The 17,649-nt window shown below is 35.4% G+C and overlaps 1 protein-coding gene across 2 annotated transcripts in view; it reads left to right on the forward strand.

Moving 5' to 3' along the window:
• rasgrf2b (Ras protein-specific guanine nucleotide-releasing factor 2b) overlaps window positions 1-17,649 on the forward strand; it is a 138,149-nt gene that overhangs the window by 101,864 nt on the left and 18,636 nt on the right. The window contains exons 15-19 of one of the 2 annotated variants that reach the window (XM_056458497.1): window positions 896-988; window positions 1,357-1,766; window positions 6,367-6,492; window positions 8,827-8,916; window positions 11,447-11,553. In XM_056458497.1, the coding sequence (XP_056314472.1) occupies window positions 896-988; window positions 1,357-1,766; window positions 6,367-6,492; window positions 8,827-8,916; window positions 11,447-11,553 (826 nt within the window). The remainder of the gene's footprint in view (window positions 1-895; window positions 989-1,356; window positions 1,767-6,366; window positions 6,493-8,826; window positions 8,917-11,446; window positions 11,554-17,649) is intronic. The other variant, XM_056458499.1, reaches the window with a different exon arrangement.

Here is a 17,649-nt window from a genome sequence, read left to right on the forward strand (position 1 = left end):
TTATCTTTTTACAAACTTTAACATGCTTGGCAATTACTCCTCATTTGCTGTTGAATATTTAGTATCCGTGTGCTGTAGGCAAATCATCTGTACATCTGTGAAGATGTTCCTGATCAGAGGTTGTCATTGTGAGTGATGTAACTTTGGTTGCAACACAGGCTCATTCTGAAAACTTAATCATATATACATTTCTGGAGGTTGCGAATTACTGTATGTAGCCAGAGCGACGTATGGCTGCATTTCGTCTTTAAAATGAACGCTATGGGGCGGTATGATGTCGTTCCTTTTTGCGCTTACAAGCAGACTGCTTACCTTCATATGGACGGCTTTACCATTGTTTCCAGTTTGTCCAGTTAGCTCAGTGGACTTGAGATGCAGAGATGAGTTGACCATGATGACGGGGTTCGAGTCCGGCGAAGAACGGTTCCAGAAAGCAGGTAATATGAAAACAGAAACCAAAAAACAAAATAAACAAGTAAATAACAGGGTGAGAATGTGGTAAAAGCTGAAAACATGTAAAAAATCAGGCGAGGGCTTTTCTTTTTCTGAATTCCTTTTGAAAACTGGGGTTTAGGGAAGGGGGTTGGTGTGTCAATTGGTGCTTTTGAAAAGACTATTGTTTGGGTTTAGGGAAGGAGGGTCAGTCAATCTGTCAGTCAATCAGTCAGTCGATAGGAAATCGTACTCGCGAGAGAAATTTAAGATCCCAAAAAGCGTACACAGCGCCCTCTGGTGGATTCGCGAAAACAAAAACTTTAAAAAAAACGTACCTCCTGGACCTATTTGGCGCTCTCCAGAAATGTATATAGGGGTACATTTTCAGAATGAGCCTGGGTTGGTTTAATGTGTTGTCTCCAATGTTCCTCATCCCCTCGCCCAATTTGCTATCACACAGGGTCCAGTATCACTCATTTGACCGCTTGTCCATTACATCCATCTGCCCAGACTACAGCTTGAAGATCAGGAAGATAGCGCTGGATCAGTCAAAGTAACAAACCCATGTTACCATTCACTTTCATCTCTGTCCATTTTTCCTGTTTGTCTGTACTTTTGTTAATCTTCTGATTTTGGAAATCACAAATTGATTTTTTGAAATCCTGGATTGTCACTTATTGCAGAATTAACATCTTACAAAGTTTATGTAGTTCATAAACTCCTGTTTTTTCCTCAAACTCTGAGAGCTGCAGAAGAGGCATGCTTCTACAACCAATCTTCTCCTGTTTCCACTTGTAGAATGCATCCAACACATTGTTTGACAAGAATGTTAAGTAAACTTGGAGCATGCAAGTATGCAGAACGTGCCAGTGTTGCTGTGCCATTTACACCCCATCTTTCACTGTTCTTCCCATAACTCAGATCCCTGGAGCTTTTCTTCGCCACCAACCAGAACAACCGCAGCGGGGACCACGTCAATGAAAAATCCCCCAGACTCTGCCGCAAGTTCTCATCCCCTCCACCTCTTTCCATTCCCTCACGTACTACCTCTCCCGTTCGCACCAGAAAACTCTCTCTGAATTCGCCTATTGGCTCAAAAGTAGGCATCCTTGATCTGTCCACCACTTCATCATCTGCAGCCAGTAGTCCAACCTCCACCAACCCCACCATCTCACCTCCACCATCCAACAATAACAGCAAGCCACCTTTGGATCTTAGCCGTGGACAGAGTCCATCCTCCCCTGAGCAAAGTCCTGGAGCTCTGGACGAGAACGCTGAGGTGCCACGAATTGATGCCCTCTGTGGTAAACTACGCCGCAGCATCAGGAGAGGTGAGCAACCAATATTTTTACTTTTTAGGAATAGTGAGAGAAATATATGCCGTCGTCTCATTGAATTTTGTTACAATTCTAGTTCTCCCAAAAATGAAAATTCTATCATAATTTGCTCATCCTGGTTTCAAACCAGTTTATTTTTTGTTCTGTTGAACACAAACAAGATATTTTGAAGAACGTAACCTTTAGCCTTTGTCATTGTTGACAATACATTCAATGGAAGTCAATGTTTGCAGGTTTTCAACTTGTTTTGTGTGAGCAAATCATGACAGAATTGTAATTATTGGATGAACTACCCTTTAATTTCCAAAAATCTCTGTTAAAGTCTGTAAAAGCTGCCAGATGCACAGTGAACTTGCTTTTTCAATAGGCTTGTCACATATTCAGTTTGAGTTGCATTTTCTAGAAAGCATACAAGATTTGCTGCTTTATAAATACGGTTTTATTATAAGATTTTATTATCTAAAAATCTGGGCTATGGTAACATGCCTATGATGTCTCTGTAGGCAGCTCACTAGGTCTCAGAATAGAGCAGTTGTGGGCTGTTGGAAGTAGGTCAGCATACTGGCTGGACGCTGTACCTTTTTTAAAAGAATAATTTAATCTGTAAGTAGCTGGAGATTTCTGTAGGTGCTCCAAAATAAATTGAACAGCACTTGATCATAATAACTTAACAGCCAAAGTAATGTGTTACTTTTTTATAGGCTATTAGTCTGACTAGCATTCTCCTGCCTCCCAATAAAATCTGCACACAAATAAAGTTCAAATATACCTACATTGTGTTATTTCTTAATGCAAAACAGAGCAGATATTTGGCCAAACACCCATAACGCTTGTGGTTAGGGCTGTGTATTATACTGACACCCAACAATGAGAAACAGGCATTTCTGAAACTGAAACAAACCAAATGATGATGTGTGTTGTGTTTTTTTCTCTAGTTTTGCTCTGTACAACAGCCCAAGTTTCTCTCTTCTCACATTTTCTCTCTCTCATTTTTTTTTAACAACCACAATTTTGTTGATTTCTTTTCTTATTTTTGCTTTCATTGTCATTCTCTGTTTTACTAATCTCAATATCATGATTATCCATCTCATAGTTGCAGGGGACAAATACCAGTATGTTGAAAGTCCAATTGTTTTGAACAAAGATAGATAATTTCACAAATGTACAGTACCACTATTATTGAATGTCAGCAACTCATCCTTTATCATTTGTATTATGTACTTGAATTTTACATAGCACAGGCTTATTGACAAATATGTGCTATTACTCACCCTCTTTTTGTTCCAAACCCGTGAGACTTTCATTTATCTTTGGAATGATATCTGTGAGGTTCTTCTATTGACAACCTATGCAATGTTCACAACATTCAATGGTCAGAAAGGCATTCAGATTATTGAAGTGCTCCATGTGACTTCAGTGGTTAAACTTAATTTAATGAGGCATCCTAAATTCTTTTGGGAGAAAAAAATAAAATAAACAAATTCCCCTACACATTTTAAAAAGAGAACCACAATGCATCTATGTTGTGTTAATTCAAGTCCAGTGGTTTTCACAATACAACCTGTCACATATAAAAACAATCATTTGATAATTTTTAATAATTGCTGTAATAATCATTTTTATTTCTGGCTCAAAATTAGGGGGTATTCTAATCATGACATATTTGCTATTAGAAAAAAAAAACACGTTTTGCATTATTCTTGTAATCTTATAAAGTAAAACATTATATTAATTAAAAAGGCTGGCATTAAATGTAATTAACCCATTTAAGCCATTTTCCTTTAATAAGTAATTTTCTACATGTTATCCATGTTTCATTTCTCAATGACAAGCAGGCAAACAACCAAATAAAAGATTTCAAGAAAAATAAAAGGAGTTGACTTACTTCATGTCACATGAAGCCTTCCTACCCATAACTGACCATACTCCTACTCCTACCTCCATCTCCCAACCATACTCCTACCTCCATCTGATGCAAAATGGAGGCAAACCCTCCCAAATAAAGACAACTTTCATGTTACTAAAAATATTTTTTGTTCACAAGTGAGTATCAGTGACTATATGGCTTAGTCCCTTTATTAATCTGGGGTCGCCACAGCGGAATAAACCGCCAACTTATCCAGCATATGTTATACGCAGCGCATGCCCTTCCAGCTGCAACCCATCACTGGGAAACATCCATATACACTCATTCACACACATACATTACAGCCAATTTAGCTTAACCAGTTCACCTATACCAGTGTTTCCCAACCCTATTCCTGGAGGCACACTGATAGTACATATTTTGTACGTCTCCCTTATCTGACCTCTTAACTTTAGGTTTTAGAGTCTCTTCTAATGTTCTGATGAGTTGATTCAGGTGTGTTTGATTAGGGAGAGGTGGAAAATGTGTACTGTTGGTGTGCCTTCAGGAACAGGGTTGGGAAACACTGACCTATACCACATGTTTTTGGACTGGGGGAAAGCAGAGCACCTGGAGAAAACCCACGCAAACATGGGGAGAACATGCAAACTCCACACAGAAATGCCAATTGACCCAGCCTGAGCTCGAAACAGCAACCTTCTTATTGTGAGGCGATTGTGCTACCCACTGCACCACCGTGCTGCCCTATACAGCAAAATCCTCAGAGTAAAATCAACATCTCTCACTGGTCCCACTCCTATAAAGAGTTAAAATAACACTGGAGCAGAGTTAAAGTGCTGAGTGAACAGAGAATAATGAACTCCTGCTGTTAAAAAGCAGAATCACTAAAGAAAAACACAAAACCACAACCAAATTCAGTCGCAACCATAAGCCCTGCTTTCCACAAAAACATGGGTTTTGTCTAAATTGCAGCTTTTTTCTATACAAAAACACAGTATTAGGAAACCCAACTTTTTTAAAACTCTTGTCAGGGTGAAAATTTTCAAAAGCGCCAGGGTCTGTTTTTTTTTTTTTTAGAAAATTTTAATTTAAAGAAAAAAAATACCGGTGTACATGTGGACATGACCTTAGGAACTCAACTGAAAAATCTCAGCTCATCAGGATCATTAAACAACTCCTCAAATAGAATTAGCAGCTTTACTTTTAACTAAGCTGTCTGACTATTTCTGTCAGATGTCCACAAAAGTCTGTAGTTAGATTTACTGAAAATACTTGTTTTGTTAGATGTCACCATTGTGGTATGTATTTACTTTTGTGTATGTACACCAGTAGTTACTTGACTTCTTTTTGACACACAGTAGTCTGTCGGGAAAGTAGTGTGTGTTTCATCCCCTTTAAGACAAATGGTTTAGTTCTTCGTGTTTTCATATTTATGAACTTGATAGATACTTTTAAGGGCGTTCATATAAAATAATTTTAAACAAATTTTATGAATATGAATTGATCTTTTAAAAGCAGTTGTTTTGAGTTAGAATACCAAATGTTCTCCTCTTATTCAAATTTTATATTGAATGGTTCACACAACATATTTTCCCATCGGCAAATATAGTTGCCGCATATTCAAACATGATTTTCTTGAAAAAAATAAAATAAAATTTGGAGAAAATAAATGTAAAACCGGACACTATATGATTGTTACGTTTAAAAAAAAAATGGGCACAAATGGGTTAAATACATGGCCAGTGCTTGAGCATTACTTGGGGTCTGTCGGTAGTAGTGACTGCCTGCCTTGTTTTTGTGGAAAGGTGGAAAAATTGTGATGAGGTGACCAATTGCAATTCTCTATGCAGGAAAAACCCTGCTTCTTAAAAAAACTATTTTATATGCACAGATATCACATTTTTGACACATTTTGTATGCCATTACCTGCACTGTTGCACAAGTGGCATGATAACATCTTTTAAGCTTTTTGATTGTAATTTAATAACATAAAAGCTTCTTTGGAACAACATTTATCGTGGAAAGTGCTATGTTTTTATTTTTAATTTTAGTTTCAATGTTAGTCATTTCAGAACATGAAATTAAACTTAATGAAAATTAGGAGTGGTTCCTTGTCAGTTAGCTTAAATTAACTTATTTGGTTACAGTTAACTTATTTGGTTACAGTTCAATTTGATGGTTGACTTTAGAAATTCTGTGGACAACTATGTCAAATCATTTTCATTAGAGTAGGAGAAAAGTAGTGGACTATTAAAATAAAAGTCAAGTAGCTAAATTAGGGTTCTTTTATTTCAGGAAACAAAATAGTTTGTTGTGTTTAACATTTAGTGCAGGATTTGGGTTAGCTCTACAAGAGCGATAATATTCATTTTATATGAACAAAACATTAGACTCAGAATGTTGTCATCAATTATAATGTTTCCAATGAATCTGCAATTGCGCATCTCCCAGCAACACAATGATTTTGATACTCGTTTATCCATTTATAAATTAACAAAGAATACAACTAGTGGAAAAATGTTTTTTTTCTCTGGATTTTTTACACTGGAGAGAAGGCCTCTGACTGTTTCTTTTAAATGCAATGCACCCTCCACACCCTGTTTCTTGTTTTTTGTTTTTTGCTTTTGCTCTGTTTTCTTATAGAGCTTTTGCCCTAAAACCATTAATATTTTTGAAGAATGAGGGCTTCTATCATCCATTTTAATAAAGGTCTGACTTTCCCCTCAGCTGTGCTGGAGTCAGTGTCTTTGGACAAATTTATTCCAGAGTCGCCCCAGGCCAGTGAACCAGGAGAAATCTCTCCGTGCCGCTCACCCTCCACTCCACGCCACCTCCGCTACAGACAGTCAGGAGGTAAGAGCGCGCAGCGTGCAGCTCTCTTCTGAGAGCAACTGCACAGTCTAACGTAATGGTTACATAAGAGTTTCTGCAAGAATTATACATTATTCTATGGATCCAATACTAAATCCAATATCTACCCCCTTAGTTTTTAAAATTGTATTAAATGGCTAGCAGCTGACATCTTAGATTAGTTTTTATGCGATTAGTTTTAAATATTTTTTTATAAACAGAATTTTTGAAGAGAGCATCCAGCATTCCAAAATGGCTCCTAAGATGAAACTTATGCATTGCGGTGCAGTTCTTTATCTATGACCACAGTCTTGGTTCTGAAGACTTGTCAAATGCTGTGCTTGCTTGACATTAAATGAAGCCATACACGGGGAGAGTCAAGACAGACATGGGTTGTTTTTTTTTCATAAATGCCATACTTATTTCCACTAGCGCATATTTTTCTGGTTGGAGCAGATGTTGTTGTGTTCATTTGTATTGGGCATGTTTGGCATCTTTGTTTTGTTCAAAATAAGCAATCAAATTATGAATCTAATGAATATTTGTGCATTTGCTGTTTCCATGGAAAACATGTTAGTTCTGTTACTTACTGGATATGATTACCAAAGGGCAGTGGCATAAGCAGAATTGTACTTTTGGTTGAGCAAAAATGGGTGCACAAAATATTTTCAGTAACACTTTAGAATACTGGTCCATAAGTTAATGTTAGTTAATGTTTTTACTATCATCAACTAAGTATGAATAATCTTGTTAAGCATTTATTAATCATAGTTCAACATGAACTACTGCATTATTAAAATATACAGTTGCACTTGTTAACATTAGTTAATGCACTGTGAGTTAAAGTGAACTAATATTAACTAATGTTTTAACTTAAATAACATTAACTAATGTTAACAAATAAATATCATAATAAATGTATTACTAATTGTTTGTTCATGTTAGTAAATATATTAACTAACATTAACTAATGGACCATTAAAGTTGGACTAATTTAAAGTGTGACCATATTTTCTAATATACTATTGAAGAAGTATGACATGACTATGAACAGAGACACACTTACTGCTGCAGTTTGGAAAGGACAGCATCAATAAATTGTGGACTGGCTGATGTCAGTCAAGCTCATTAATCCTTATCCAAAAATCCTTAACTATTTCGAAATTTAGGATGTTATAATCAATGAAAGAACAAAACATTCGTTGATGTATTTTTTTATGATAACTGGGGGGACTGTGCTCATTAGGTCGACCCGTTGGCTTCGTCCCAACCAAAGGGGAATTCATTATTTATTTATTGCAAAAACATACTTCATTTTGAAGTATGACCACTGAATTAGTAAAACTGTTTATGTGACAGTAGTGGTACTTATGTGATACTACTCATTATGTCCCCGAGGAATAAAGGGCCAATTAACACAAAAATAACAATTTTGTTATTGTTTTCACTCTAATGTCATTCCAAAGTTCCTGTTTTCTGTGAAACACACATTTTTTAAATAATAATCACACCAGTCTTTTTATAGAACAAGTCCATAATGACCAAGAGCACTCAAACAAGGACTTTTGCGGCTTGTTTAAACTACTTATTCAAAATGAGTTGAAACAACATAATTTTGTAAGTTTTTTGATAGACAACTTAAATGTTTTTTGTTCAATCCACTTCAATTAGTAAAAATGATTAACTTGATTGATTTGTGTTGGGACAACATGAAGGAATTTTGTGGAACCAAATATGTTTTACAGTGAGCTTTTATCATAAAAACAAACTAAAAAACAAGAAAAATACTAATAGAATTTGTGTGCTATTTTCCAAAACGTTTTAAGCCATACTATATACAATTGTGTGTTGAACTATCTGACAATGTTTCTCTGAAATATATCCAGAGATATAGCTGAAATGTCAATGTTTGACATCATAGAATTTGGTTTTGAGACATTCAAGAGCTTATAATATTTGATATTACTGTGGTCCAACATATCACCCAAGCACCAAACCTCTCTTTGTCTCTTCTCTGTGTTTCATGAATAAAGCATACAGAAATGTATTTTTGTGTGACTAGATTGTGTAGAGGATAAGTACAAGACAACACTACTGTAGTCAGCAGCTAATGAAATCTGCAAAAAGAAATAGGTTTAAAATATTTGTGCAGTAGACAGGAATATGTGTTATGGTTGTATAAGAAAGTGCGAATGTCAAGTAGAAACATGGGTGGTGCATTTTCCAACAAATGAGGTATATGTGTTGAGTGATTATTACAGATTGTTGTATGTAGTATTTTTTTGGAGGGGCGATTAACTATTAATCCTTAAAACTGTTCTCCATGTTTTATTGTAGTCCAGACGGCTGAGAACTCACGCTGCTCTGTTTCTCCAGCCTCTGCATTTGCCATTGCCACAGCAGCAGCTGGACACAGCAGCCCTCCAGGTACTTTGCCACCGACACAAGAGCTTTGTGTGCTCTGGCCTGTGCCTCAGACAGAGACATTTACAACTCACATATACAGCAATCTGATAAATGACCATATATGAACATACATATAAAAGTATAATTCGTTTATTTGAATATATTCAGTGTTCAGCATAATTGAGGACACCCCATTTCTCAGTGAATATAGGGAAAGTTTGGCGCATTTAAACAAAACAGATTTATTAAGATATATTTATTGAATATTTTAGTCACCAAACATATTTAGAAATAGAAAGATAAAACAATTCAAGCAAAATATTGCAAAAACAAACTACAACCTACAAAATTTCAACAAAATTTTCCAAATTTCTTTTGTTCTCTTGATTTTTCCTCTTTTTAAAATTTGTATGTAATATTTTTCTATAACATATCAATTTGGGTGTACTAGTATTTTGACCATTATCATGAGTTTTTTTGTTAGATAAGCTCCAGATTTGGCTTCAGTACTGACTAATCTAATATGTATGCACAAATATAATATTGTATAGCTTCCTATTAAAAATATGAGGTTTGTAAAGATAGATTTGTGAGGGGTGTACTCATATATGCTGAGCGCTGTATTTTACCAAGGACCACAAAATCTGTCAAAAGATTTATGCATTATCTGAAAGCTGAATAAATATGCTTTCTGTTAATGTATACTTTTTTTTTTTTTGGATAGGACAATATCTTGAATCTGAGGGTTTAAAACTGTCTAAACACTGACAATATCACATTTAGAGATGTCCAAATTAAGTTCTTACCAAAGTATATAATTAATAAACAATTTGCCGTTGATATACTTATTTATAATGGGAAATTTATTAAATATTCCGATGAAGCATGATATTTAGTTATTATTATAATGTTTTTGCTTTTCTTGAAGAAAAATCTGTATTTTTGACCCATATACAATGTATTTTCAGCTTTAACCAAAATTATATCTATACAAAAAAAGACTCAGTATGCTCAGCATAAATGAGTAGACCCCTCACAAATCTCTCATTTAAATGAATATTTTCTATAGGATGCTTTGCTTTACAATATTATATTTGTGCATATACATTAATTTAGTCAGTACTTAAACCAAATCTGGAGCTAATCTAACAAAATAACTTTTTGAAAATGGTTAAAAAACTAGTAACCCAAATTTAAATGTTAAATAACATTTAAAAATATTTAACAACATTTTCAAAAATATAAAAAATCAAGAGAAACAAAAATATATACATTTTTGTTGAAATGTTATAGTTTGTATTTTTTGCAACATTTTGCATGAATTTAAATGTATTATCTTGCCATTTCTAAATGTTTGGTGATGAAAATATTATTTTAATAAATATATCTGTTTAATAAATCTGTTTTGTACAAATGCACCAATATATATTACCAGTGTTTTCTGGAAAATGGATGCAAATATTCATTTTCAAAATAGGGTGTACTCATTTATGCTGAACACTGTATGCATTTTTAATGTGGTTGAAAAAATATATGTAAATGGACATTTTTGCATATTATAGCTGATTATAGCCTAATGATTTCTGAATGAAGACTGTATTAATGATGCTGAAATGTTTGCTCATAAGAATAACTTCTTACATTACAATATAAATTATAGTAACAGTTCACAAAATATTTTAATTTAAATAAATGAGGCTTGGTGGGATTAATGCCAAAAAGTTGAAAGAAGTTTTGTAAATTAAAAAAAATTATTTCGGAAAAGCCTCACTGTTTTTTACAACAATTTTTAATCAAATAAAACATTATTAGATCACATTTTCCAAAACACAATTTTGTTTTCTGCTTCTTTAATTCTTCATGATCTTTTTTGCAGTTATTTGTGAAATGTGGTAGCAGTTTCTGAGTAAAAATTGCTTTGCAGTCCATTTTACAGAATTTTTTCTAGTGCTAAAAAAGCACCCCTTTTCTAGTGCTTAGGTGTAAAAAAAACGTCTGTAATTAATGAATAATTGAATGATTCTGTTATAATTATTATAATATTAAACAAAATAGTTAATTGTGCAACAATATAGCTGTACTGTAATTAAAAAACTATTTAATAATACACTCAATTTTATTTCACTGTAAAACTGCAGTGCTGGTATTTATTTATTTTTACTATTTTTATTTTCTCGTCTACATTTTTTGATGAGTTGACAGCAAATGAATGTATGCACTGTCAGTTTCAGAGTGAAACTTGCTTTCATTTGCACTTTTGATCAGCTCATGATATCAAACACCACGCTTCACTCTGAAACCAGCTGCGCATATTTGTATTTAATTACATTGCAGCCCGCACAGTTTCACACACTAAGCCATATTGCAATATCGATTTCTACATATTATGCAGCCCTATCGATTACTTTCACAAGGTAATTTATGAAATAAAGAAAATATGACGTTGATCACGTGTAATCTATATGCAAATTCATTTTACAATCTGAAACGAGAGCCTGGATATTACAAGTTTGTTTGTAGTGTGGTCACAGTGTTTTTTTTTCCTTTGCAGTTTTTAACAATTCTGAGAGGACTTGTGACAAGGAGTTCATTATACGTCGAGCGGCTACTAACAGAGTCTTGAATGTCTTGCGACACTGGGTCTCCAAACACTCACAGGTCTGCCTACTTCTTCTTTTGTAGCTTGTATCAGTGACATCCCCTCTTAGACTTTCAGATGAGACATTGCGTTTCTTTATGTATTCAAACCAGCAGTCATAATGCTTATCTGCCTCTTTTTCTCCCTCCCTGTGGCTTGACTGATGTTTTATCACAAGTACCTTCACATTGTAGTCCAGGCTCTGGCTGTGAACACATGGTTATCCCCCAGGCCTCGTTTTTTACAGGGCAGAGGAAGCGTAACACCCCTTCACTATTTCCATGTTATTTTCACAAGGAAAACCAATTACCTTACATAAACAACATCAAACCTTAATTTCCACAGCAACTCCGGGATCAAAATGCATCTCTCAAAAAGAAGCTATTAAAGGTGAAGTGTGCAATTTCTGTGCCAGAAGCAAATGGATTTAAAAGAATAAGGTTTGTTTAAACATTTTCCCATCTGGCATTAGTTGGACGAATAGAAGATCCTGTTCAAAATCAAAAAGCTTTACCCACCCAGGGGAAGGATTCACTTTCCATTATTTAAGAATTAGTTTCCAATTAACTTGAGAATATCAACACAACACCAACTGTAGATACACGTAATTTTTCCCCCCAAATGCTGACTGGTTCATCTTATGTTGCTCTGTCAGAAAGCAAAAAAGAAAGATAAAAAGAAAGAGCTAACTTCGCGAAAGCCTAAGAGGCACTGTGTTTCTGTTTTCAAAGGAAAACAGGTGACTGAATATGTATGTTATATATTTAGATAAATCAGATTATGTTTCATATATACTTAAACTTGGAAAATGTATTTTAAAGGTTCAAGAAACCTTCTAGTACTTTCTTGAGATTTTGTGTGTGTTGAGCATCATTTAAGACAACGTTAGCCCATGTTTGCTTTCATTGTGGAGAAAACTGGATAATTTTGAGCTATTGTCAGCTAATTTCATCTTCCAGGTTTAAAATCATTATTTGGGCAGGATCAAAATCGGTGACAAAGCCCTTGTCTGCCTGTCCAGAGATGATGTGTCTGTTTCTCATTATTATTTATAGCTGACTTTTCTTATATGAGAAGACCCTTCTTCTTAATTATTCATGAGAACATGTGGTTTCCGAAGGCAAGGCAGACCTGCTAAACTGTGAGACCATGTCCGAGCACGGCATACAGTCTTTAGCCGTTCATGAAGAGTCATATGTGTTTGATTCCATGATTCACGCGGTTTGTTGCCTGTTTTTCAGGGCTGATACAGCAAAGCTGTTGGTTTGCAGCAAGCATTTTTGCCGGGAGAACTGTACGAGAATCTGTAATTGGCGGAATTTGTCTTTTATTAGTTGAGTTTGTTACCCTTCAGACACATCGCCTATCCGTGCTGCTGTGTTTGCCATATGTTTAAAATCTATTCAACTATTAATCTAACACTAATTTTAAATAAATGTTAAAAATTACCGCCAGGGCTAATGGTTAAAGTAGATAGGGCAAGAGACCTGCTGCACTGCTATCAACTGCGTCTGCATTCAGACCCGGGGATTTAGGAGGAAAGAAGCCCCCCTCATTTATAGTGTTTATATAAACATAATTATCTTTATTATGATATAACAAATAGTAGTTATGTGTATATGAAATTACGAATAACAAATGTAGCAGGGCATTAAATTACTTACTGTTTATTTATAAGCATTTTAACTTTGTGAACTATAATATCATGGATCTCCTCACGGTTTGTCTCCTTTTGAGATAACTGACAGATGTTTGCCCCACCTTTTTCCGCTGATCTGCCAGCCACACTCACTACTCCATTTGCTCGCAGCGCTACACACCCACCAATGAAGCATTTTCTGAAAAAGTTCGTCTTAGACTTGAACTGAAAGAGGGGGGTTTTATAACCCTTCAAAATAAAAGATGTGCATGCTTCAGTGGTTGAAGGGTTAGTTCACTCAGACATTAACAATCTTCATTTTCAATCAGATTTTTCAATTTAGATTTTCACACTCATACACTACAGACAATTTAGCCTACCCAATTCACCTATACCTACACCTATGTCTTTATACTGTGGGGGAAACCGGAGCACCCAGAGGAAACGCACGCAAACGCAGGGAGAACATGCAAACTCCACACAGAAATGCCAACTGACCCAGCCGAGGCTCGAACCAGCAACCTTCTTGCTGTGAGGCAACAGCACTACCTACTGCACCACTGCATCGCCCTGAGCTGGGTACTCATTCAGCTGATCTCCAGGGCCCAGTTTTTCCAAAAATTTAATCTGGATCAAATTGGTCCAGATTTGGAAATACCATGTTTTGCTATCCAGGATTAACTGATCTATCATACTTTTAGGACAGTTTTTAAAGAAACATTGGGTTTGATCATTGTGATTCAAATACCAAATTTCAGGATTACCAAATCCTGTTTGCCAGAACCTTAATTGGAACCAAATGTGTAGCCTACTGGCTTAGCAAAGAACAACAGGTAGGAAAAATACCAGCTGCCACAAACAGGCATTGTTTGTTTTAATGGTAAGAAACGGAAACAGTGCAATCAACAAACATTTTACATTTTTTAGTTTGATCTAATACAACACTGCTTTGATATTGTTTTGTTGATTTTTTTTTTTACCATATCTTATTAGATATGATCATCAAGGCTTTAAATATGTGTGAATTTATATATCATCGGTAACCATTAAGTTTGTGATCATTCACTTAAAAAAATCGAACTTGTTTTATTTCATTTGGTTTATTTGGTTTAAAAAAATGATGGCGTCAGAAGTTTTTTTTCCAAAGTTTTGAATACCTCAAAGACCACAGTACAACAGGCGTTCATAAGGCACTGGCATACAGAATGTGGGCCAAACATGGCCCGGATTTGGCAGAGCTGGCACCGTCTTTAAGGCGGCACACAAGACTTGGGCCAGATATCAAATGTAGCATTTGGACCAGATGTTAAGAATTTTAATGTGGGCCATGGAAGTTTGGCGTATCATGAACCACTTTTAAAATACATTTAAATTATTTTGAGTAAAAAAAATTCTACCAATCAGTTCACTTCAAAAAAAAGCACACCCATAGCACACCTAAAGCGAAATGCTTCATGGGTTCATCAAATTCATTGCAGTCATGGGACACCAACATATCTGGCCCAGTTCAGGCCCAGTTATGGGTAGTTAACTTGGCTGAGACTTGGCCCAGATATGGTCCATGTTTAGCCCTTGTATAGAAGCAAGACTTGGTCCAGTCATGTACCGTAATTCACTGCAGCATGTAGGCCAAACAATACCTGATTGTGTGGGCCAGATCTGGGCCAGAGAAATTTTGCTGTGTGGGAAGCTTACATAATGGTGGTATGTGAATGTAAACAGTTGGAGAAGAAATTGTATCTGTATCAGTATATAAGATCTGTGAATCAGTGTCTCTTGTACAAGACGATGACACACTACTTACACAACACAAGCAGTTATGTAAATTCAGCATACAGTATTATGCAGTGTCCGTTCACGGAAGAAAAGCCAAGACTATAGTCGAGGTTGAGGGGGTTTAGAAACAGCACTCGCTGATATAGCAAATAACTCCCTTTGGAGTGGACGATTTCATGCTCCAACTGCAATCATATTCTGGTGTCTTTTGGTGCAGTGTGAAAAAGGATATCAAGAGGTAATGGGAGGAATACAGTTGTATTTTTATTGAATCTTCATTGATTCATTTTTTTCAGCATTGCTTGCTTTGCTTTCTGCTGTATAGCTAGGCATTCATCATATTGATTTGTGTTATAGTATGCCCATTAACTCGGAGATAAAAGATATTTCAGCACCTACCAACTTTTTCATGAGTCAAAGTATAGGATATTATAACATTAATATCGACAGCCTTTCAAAGCAAAACTGAAATACACACACACACACACAAACACACACAATCATGACCTCACACACAGCCAGCATTATTACATGCTGCAGTGGAAACAGTTCATCATAATGGCCTTTCATCTGTTTTTCAGCTTTTACAGTACCTGGCTTTGTTTGAGTGTGGGCTAATTGCATTGATCTGGTGTAACAGTTTAAACGAAGAATGTCATGACAAACTCACAAAGAGAGAGCTTGTTAGAAGTGACCTTTATGGTCGCACAAGTGAAAGATGTGGATGAGAGAAACACAAGAGGAGGAATATTTCTAAATGCAGGTTGTCAAGGAAGAGAGAGGTGGAAAATTCATCCCATAGTAGAGTACCTTTATAGATCTGTTCCCTACATTTCTCCTCTCTCTTGTAGCAAATTAGCTCAAAGGGAATTGAAGATTCATTTGAATGGGACTTCAAAAGAATTGATTCTTTAAATCTGAACAAACAAATCGTCCAGCGATCATTCAAGCAGACAGTTAACTTCAATTATGGCTGGCTATTGCTATCAAAAATAAAAACCCATTTATGTTTAAGCAGGGTAGCAAGATTGAAGTTTAAGACATTAGATTCATAAATATGCACAGGCACCCTTCTTTACACAAAATTACACTTCATTGACTAATTTAACACCTACATAACACAAACACACATTCATACAGGTTTTAGAGAAGAGTAAAAAGGAAGAAAACTAAGAGTTTGAGAGAGTATAATGATGCAAAAACCTCTGATTTTGTAAGACCAAACCAAGCCCTTCTATGGTCTCTTGATGGTTACATTTAGTTTACACCAGTTCAGTTGTAGTCTGGAAGTGTTACTTGTGTTCCTTTTGTGATGTGAAGAACTCCCTCTGTTGAGCATGTGGTTAGTTGGTGGTCAATTCTTTGTCCTCGCGAGGCTTGGAGTGGGGTCGAGTCAGTCGTTTCAAGTTTTTTGAAGCGGCAAAAGGGCTTGTAGTGTTGACTACTGGTTTTGTGGCGCACTAAACTCTTGATGTAAAAGAAAGAAAGGTACCGGAGATGGGAATGTCTGAGCTGTGAGCCTGCTTCCTGGAGTCCGCTGGGGTTCTCCTGGATTCTAGTTCTGTGTTCACTCAAAGCTAACCAACTTAGCTTTGCTGGGACATCAAACATAAACCATCTATGATCTTGTTTAGCTTTGATAGAGTTAAACATTGATTGCAGAAGTATTAAAACCATAATATTAATACATGAGCAAGAAACTTGTTGCAAAACACCTGATTACATATAAAGAGAGAATAAAGGTTTACATTAAAAGTATAAGACTTAAGCGAGGTGTTTATAGTTGTTCTTTTTGTGTCCATTTCTGATAACATTCCTTTGTGTCATTTTGACTAAGGTATGTCTTTAAAAACTGAAAGAGTACTGCTGACGATACTAACTAACTTTGCCATCTGAATCTTTCCTCTTCCTTTTAGTCATGATGTAGCGCGTAAAAATCCACCCATCCACTGTCGTTTCACTGCTCTCATCTTTTATCATGTTTCTATTATCTCTCTATATTTATAGCATTTTCATAACAAATGTTGAAATAACCAGTTTCCAGAATTGTCTTGTACCACTTGTTAAATCTAAATTTAGTTACAGTTTTTCTCAGTTGCTTAGGTGCATTTCTCACAACACTATTTATATTTGCACAACAGTTAATGCATTTCTCAAAACAATTTGTGCACATCATAGAAGCAGTTTCTCATTCCTTCCAACAAATTGCAAATGCTTTTGGACATGCATCAATTGCTTTCATACAACTCTCTGCTATTCTATAACATTATCATTTGCTTATGCCATGTCAGTCAAAATGAACTAAACTTGTGAATGCTGAATAGTCAGTCCATATAAAACTTATATTATTTCATTACTTGAGTCATTACATACAAAAATGTTGCACTTGTTGTCAAAATCTGTCAAGCAATTTTTTTTTAATTGTAAATTTTATTTTTCTGAAAATGTCTTTTAAATTGAACAATTTCATGAATGATTTACAGACATTTGTTGTAGGCTCAGTTCCAGTATGTAATGCAATATTGTTTACAGTTGTGCACAGCTCCACCCAAAGGAAGTTTATGTTTGTTGTAAATAAAGGTGTATCTATTCTTTTGCACAATGCTGTGAATAAATTAGAATTGCAAAGAGCAAATGCACTAAAAAAGTGAGACATACATATTGAGTGTCTTGTACTCAGATACCTCACTAAAGGCAGTGA

Source organism: Danio aesculapii, chromosome 5 (genome assembly GCF_903798145.1).
Source record: "Danio aesculapii chromosome 5, fDanAes4.1, whole genome shotgun sequence".
In the NCBI taxonomy this organism is placed as follows: Eukaryota; Metazoa; Chordata; class Actinopteri; order Cypriniformes; family Danionidae; genus Danio; species Danio aesculapii.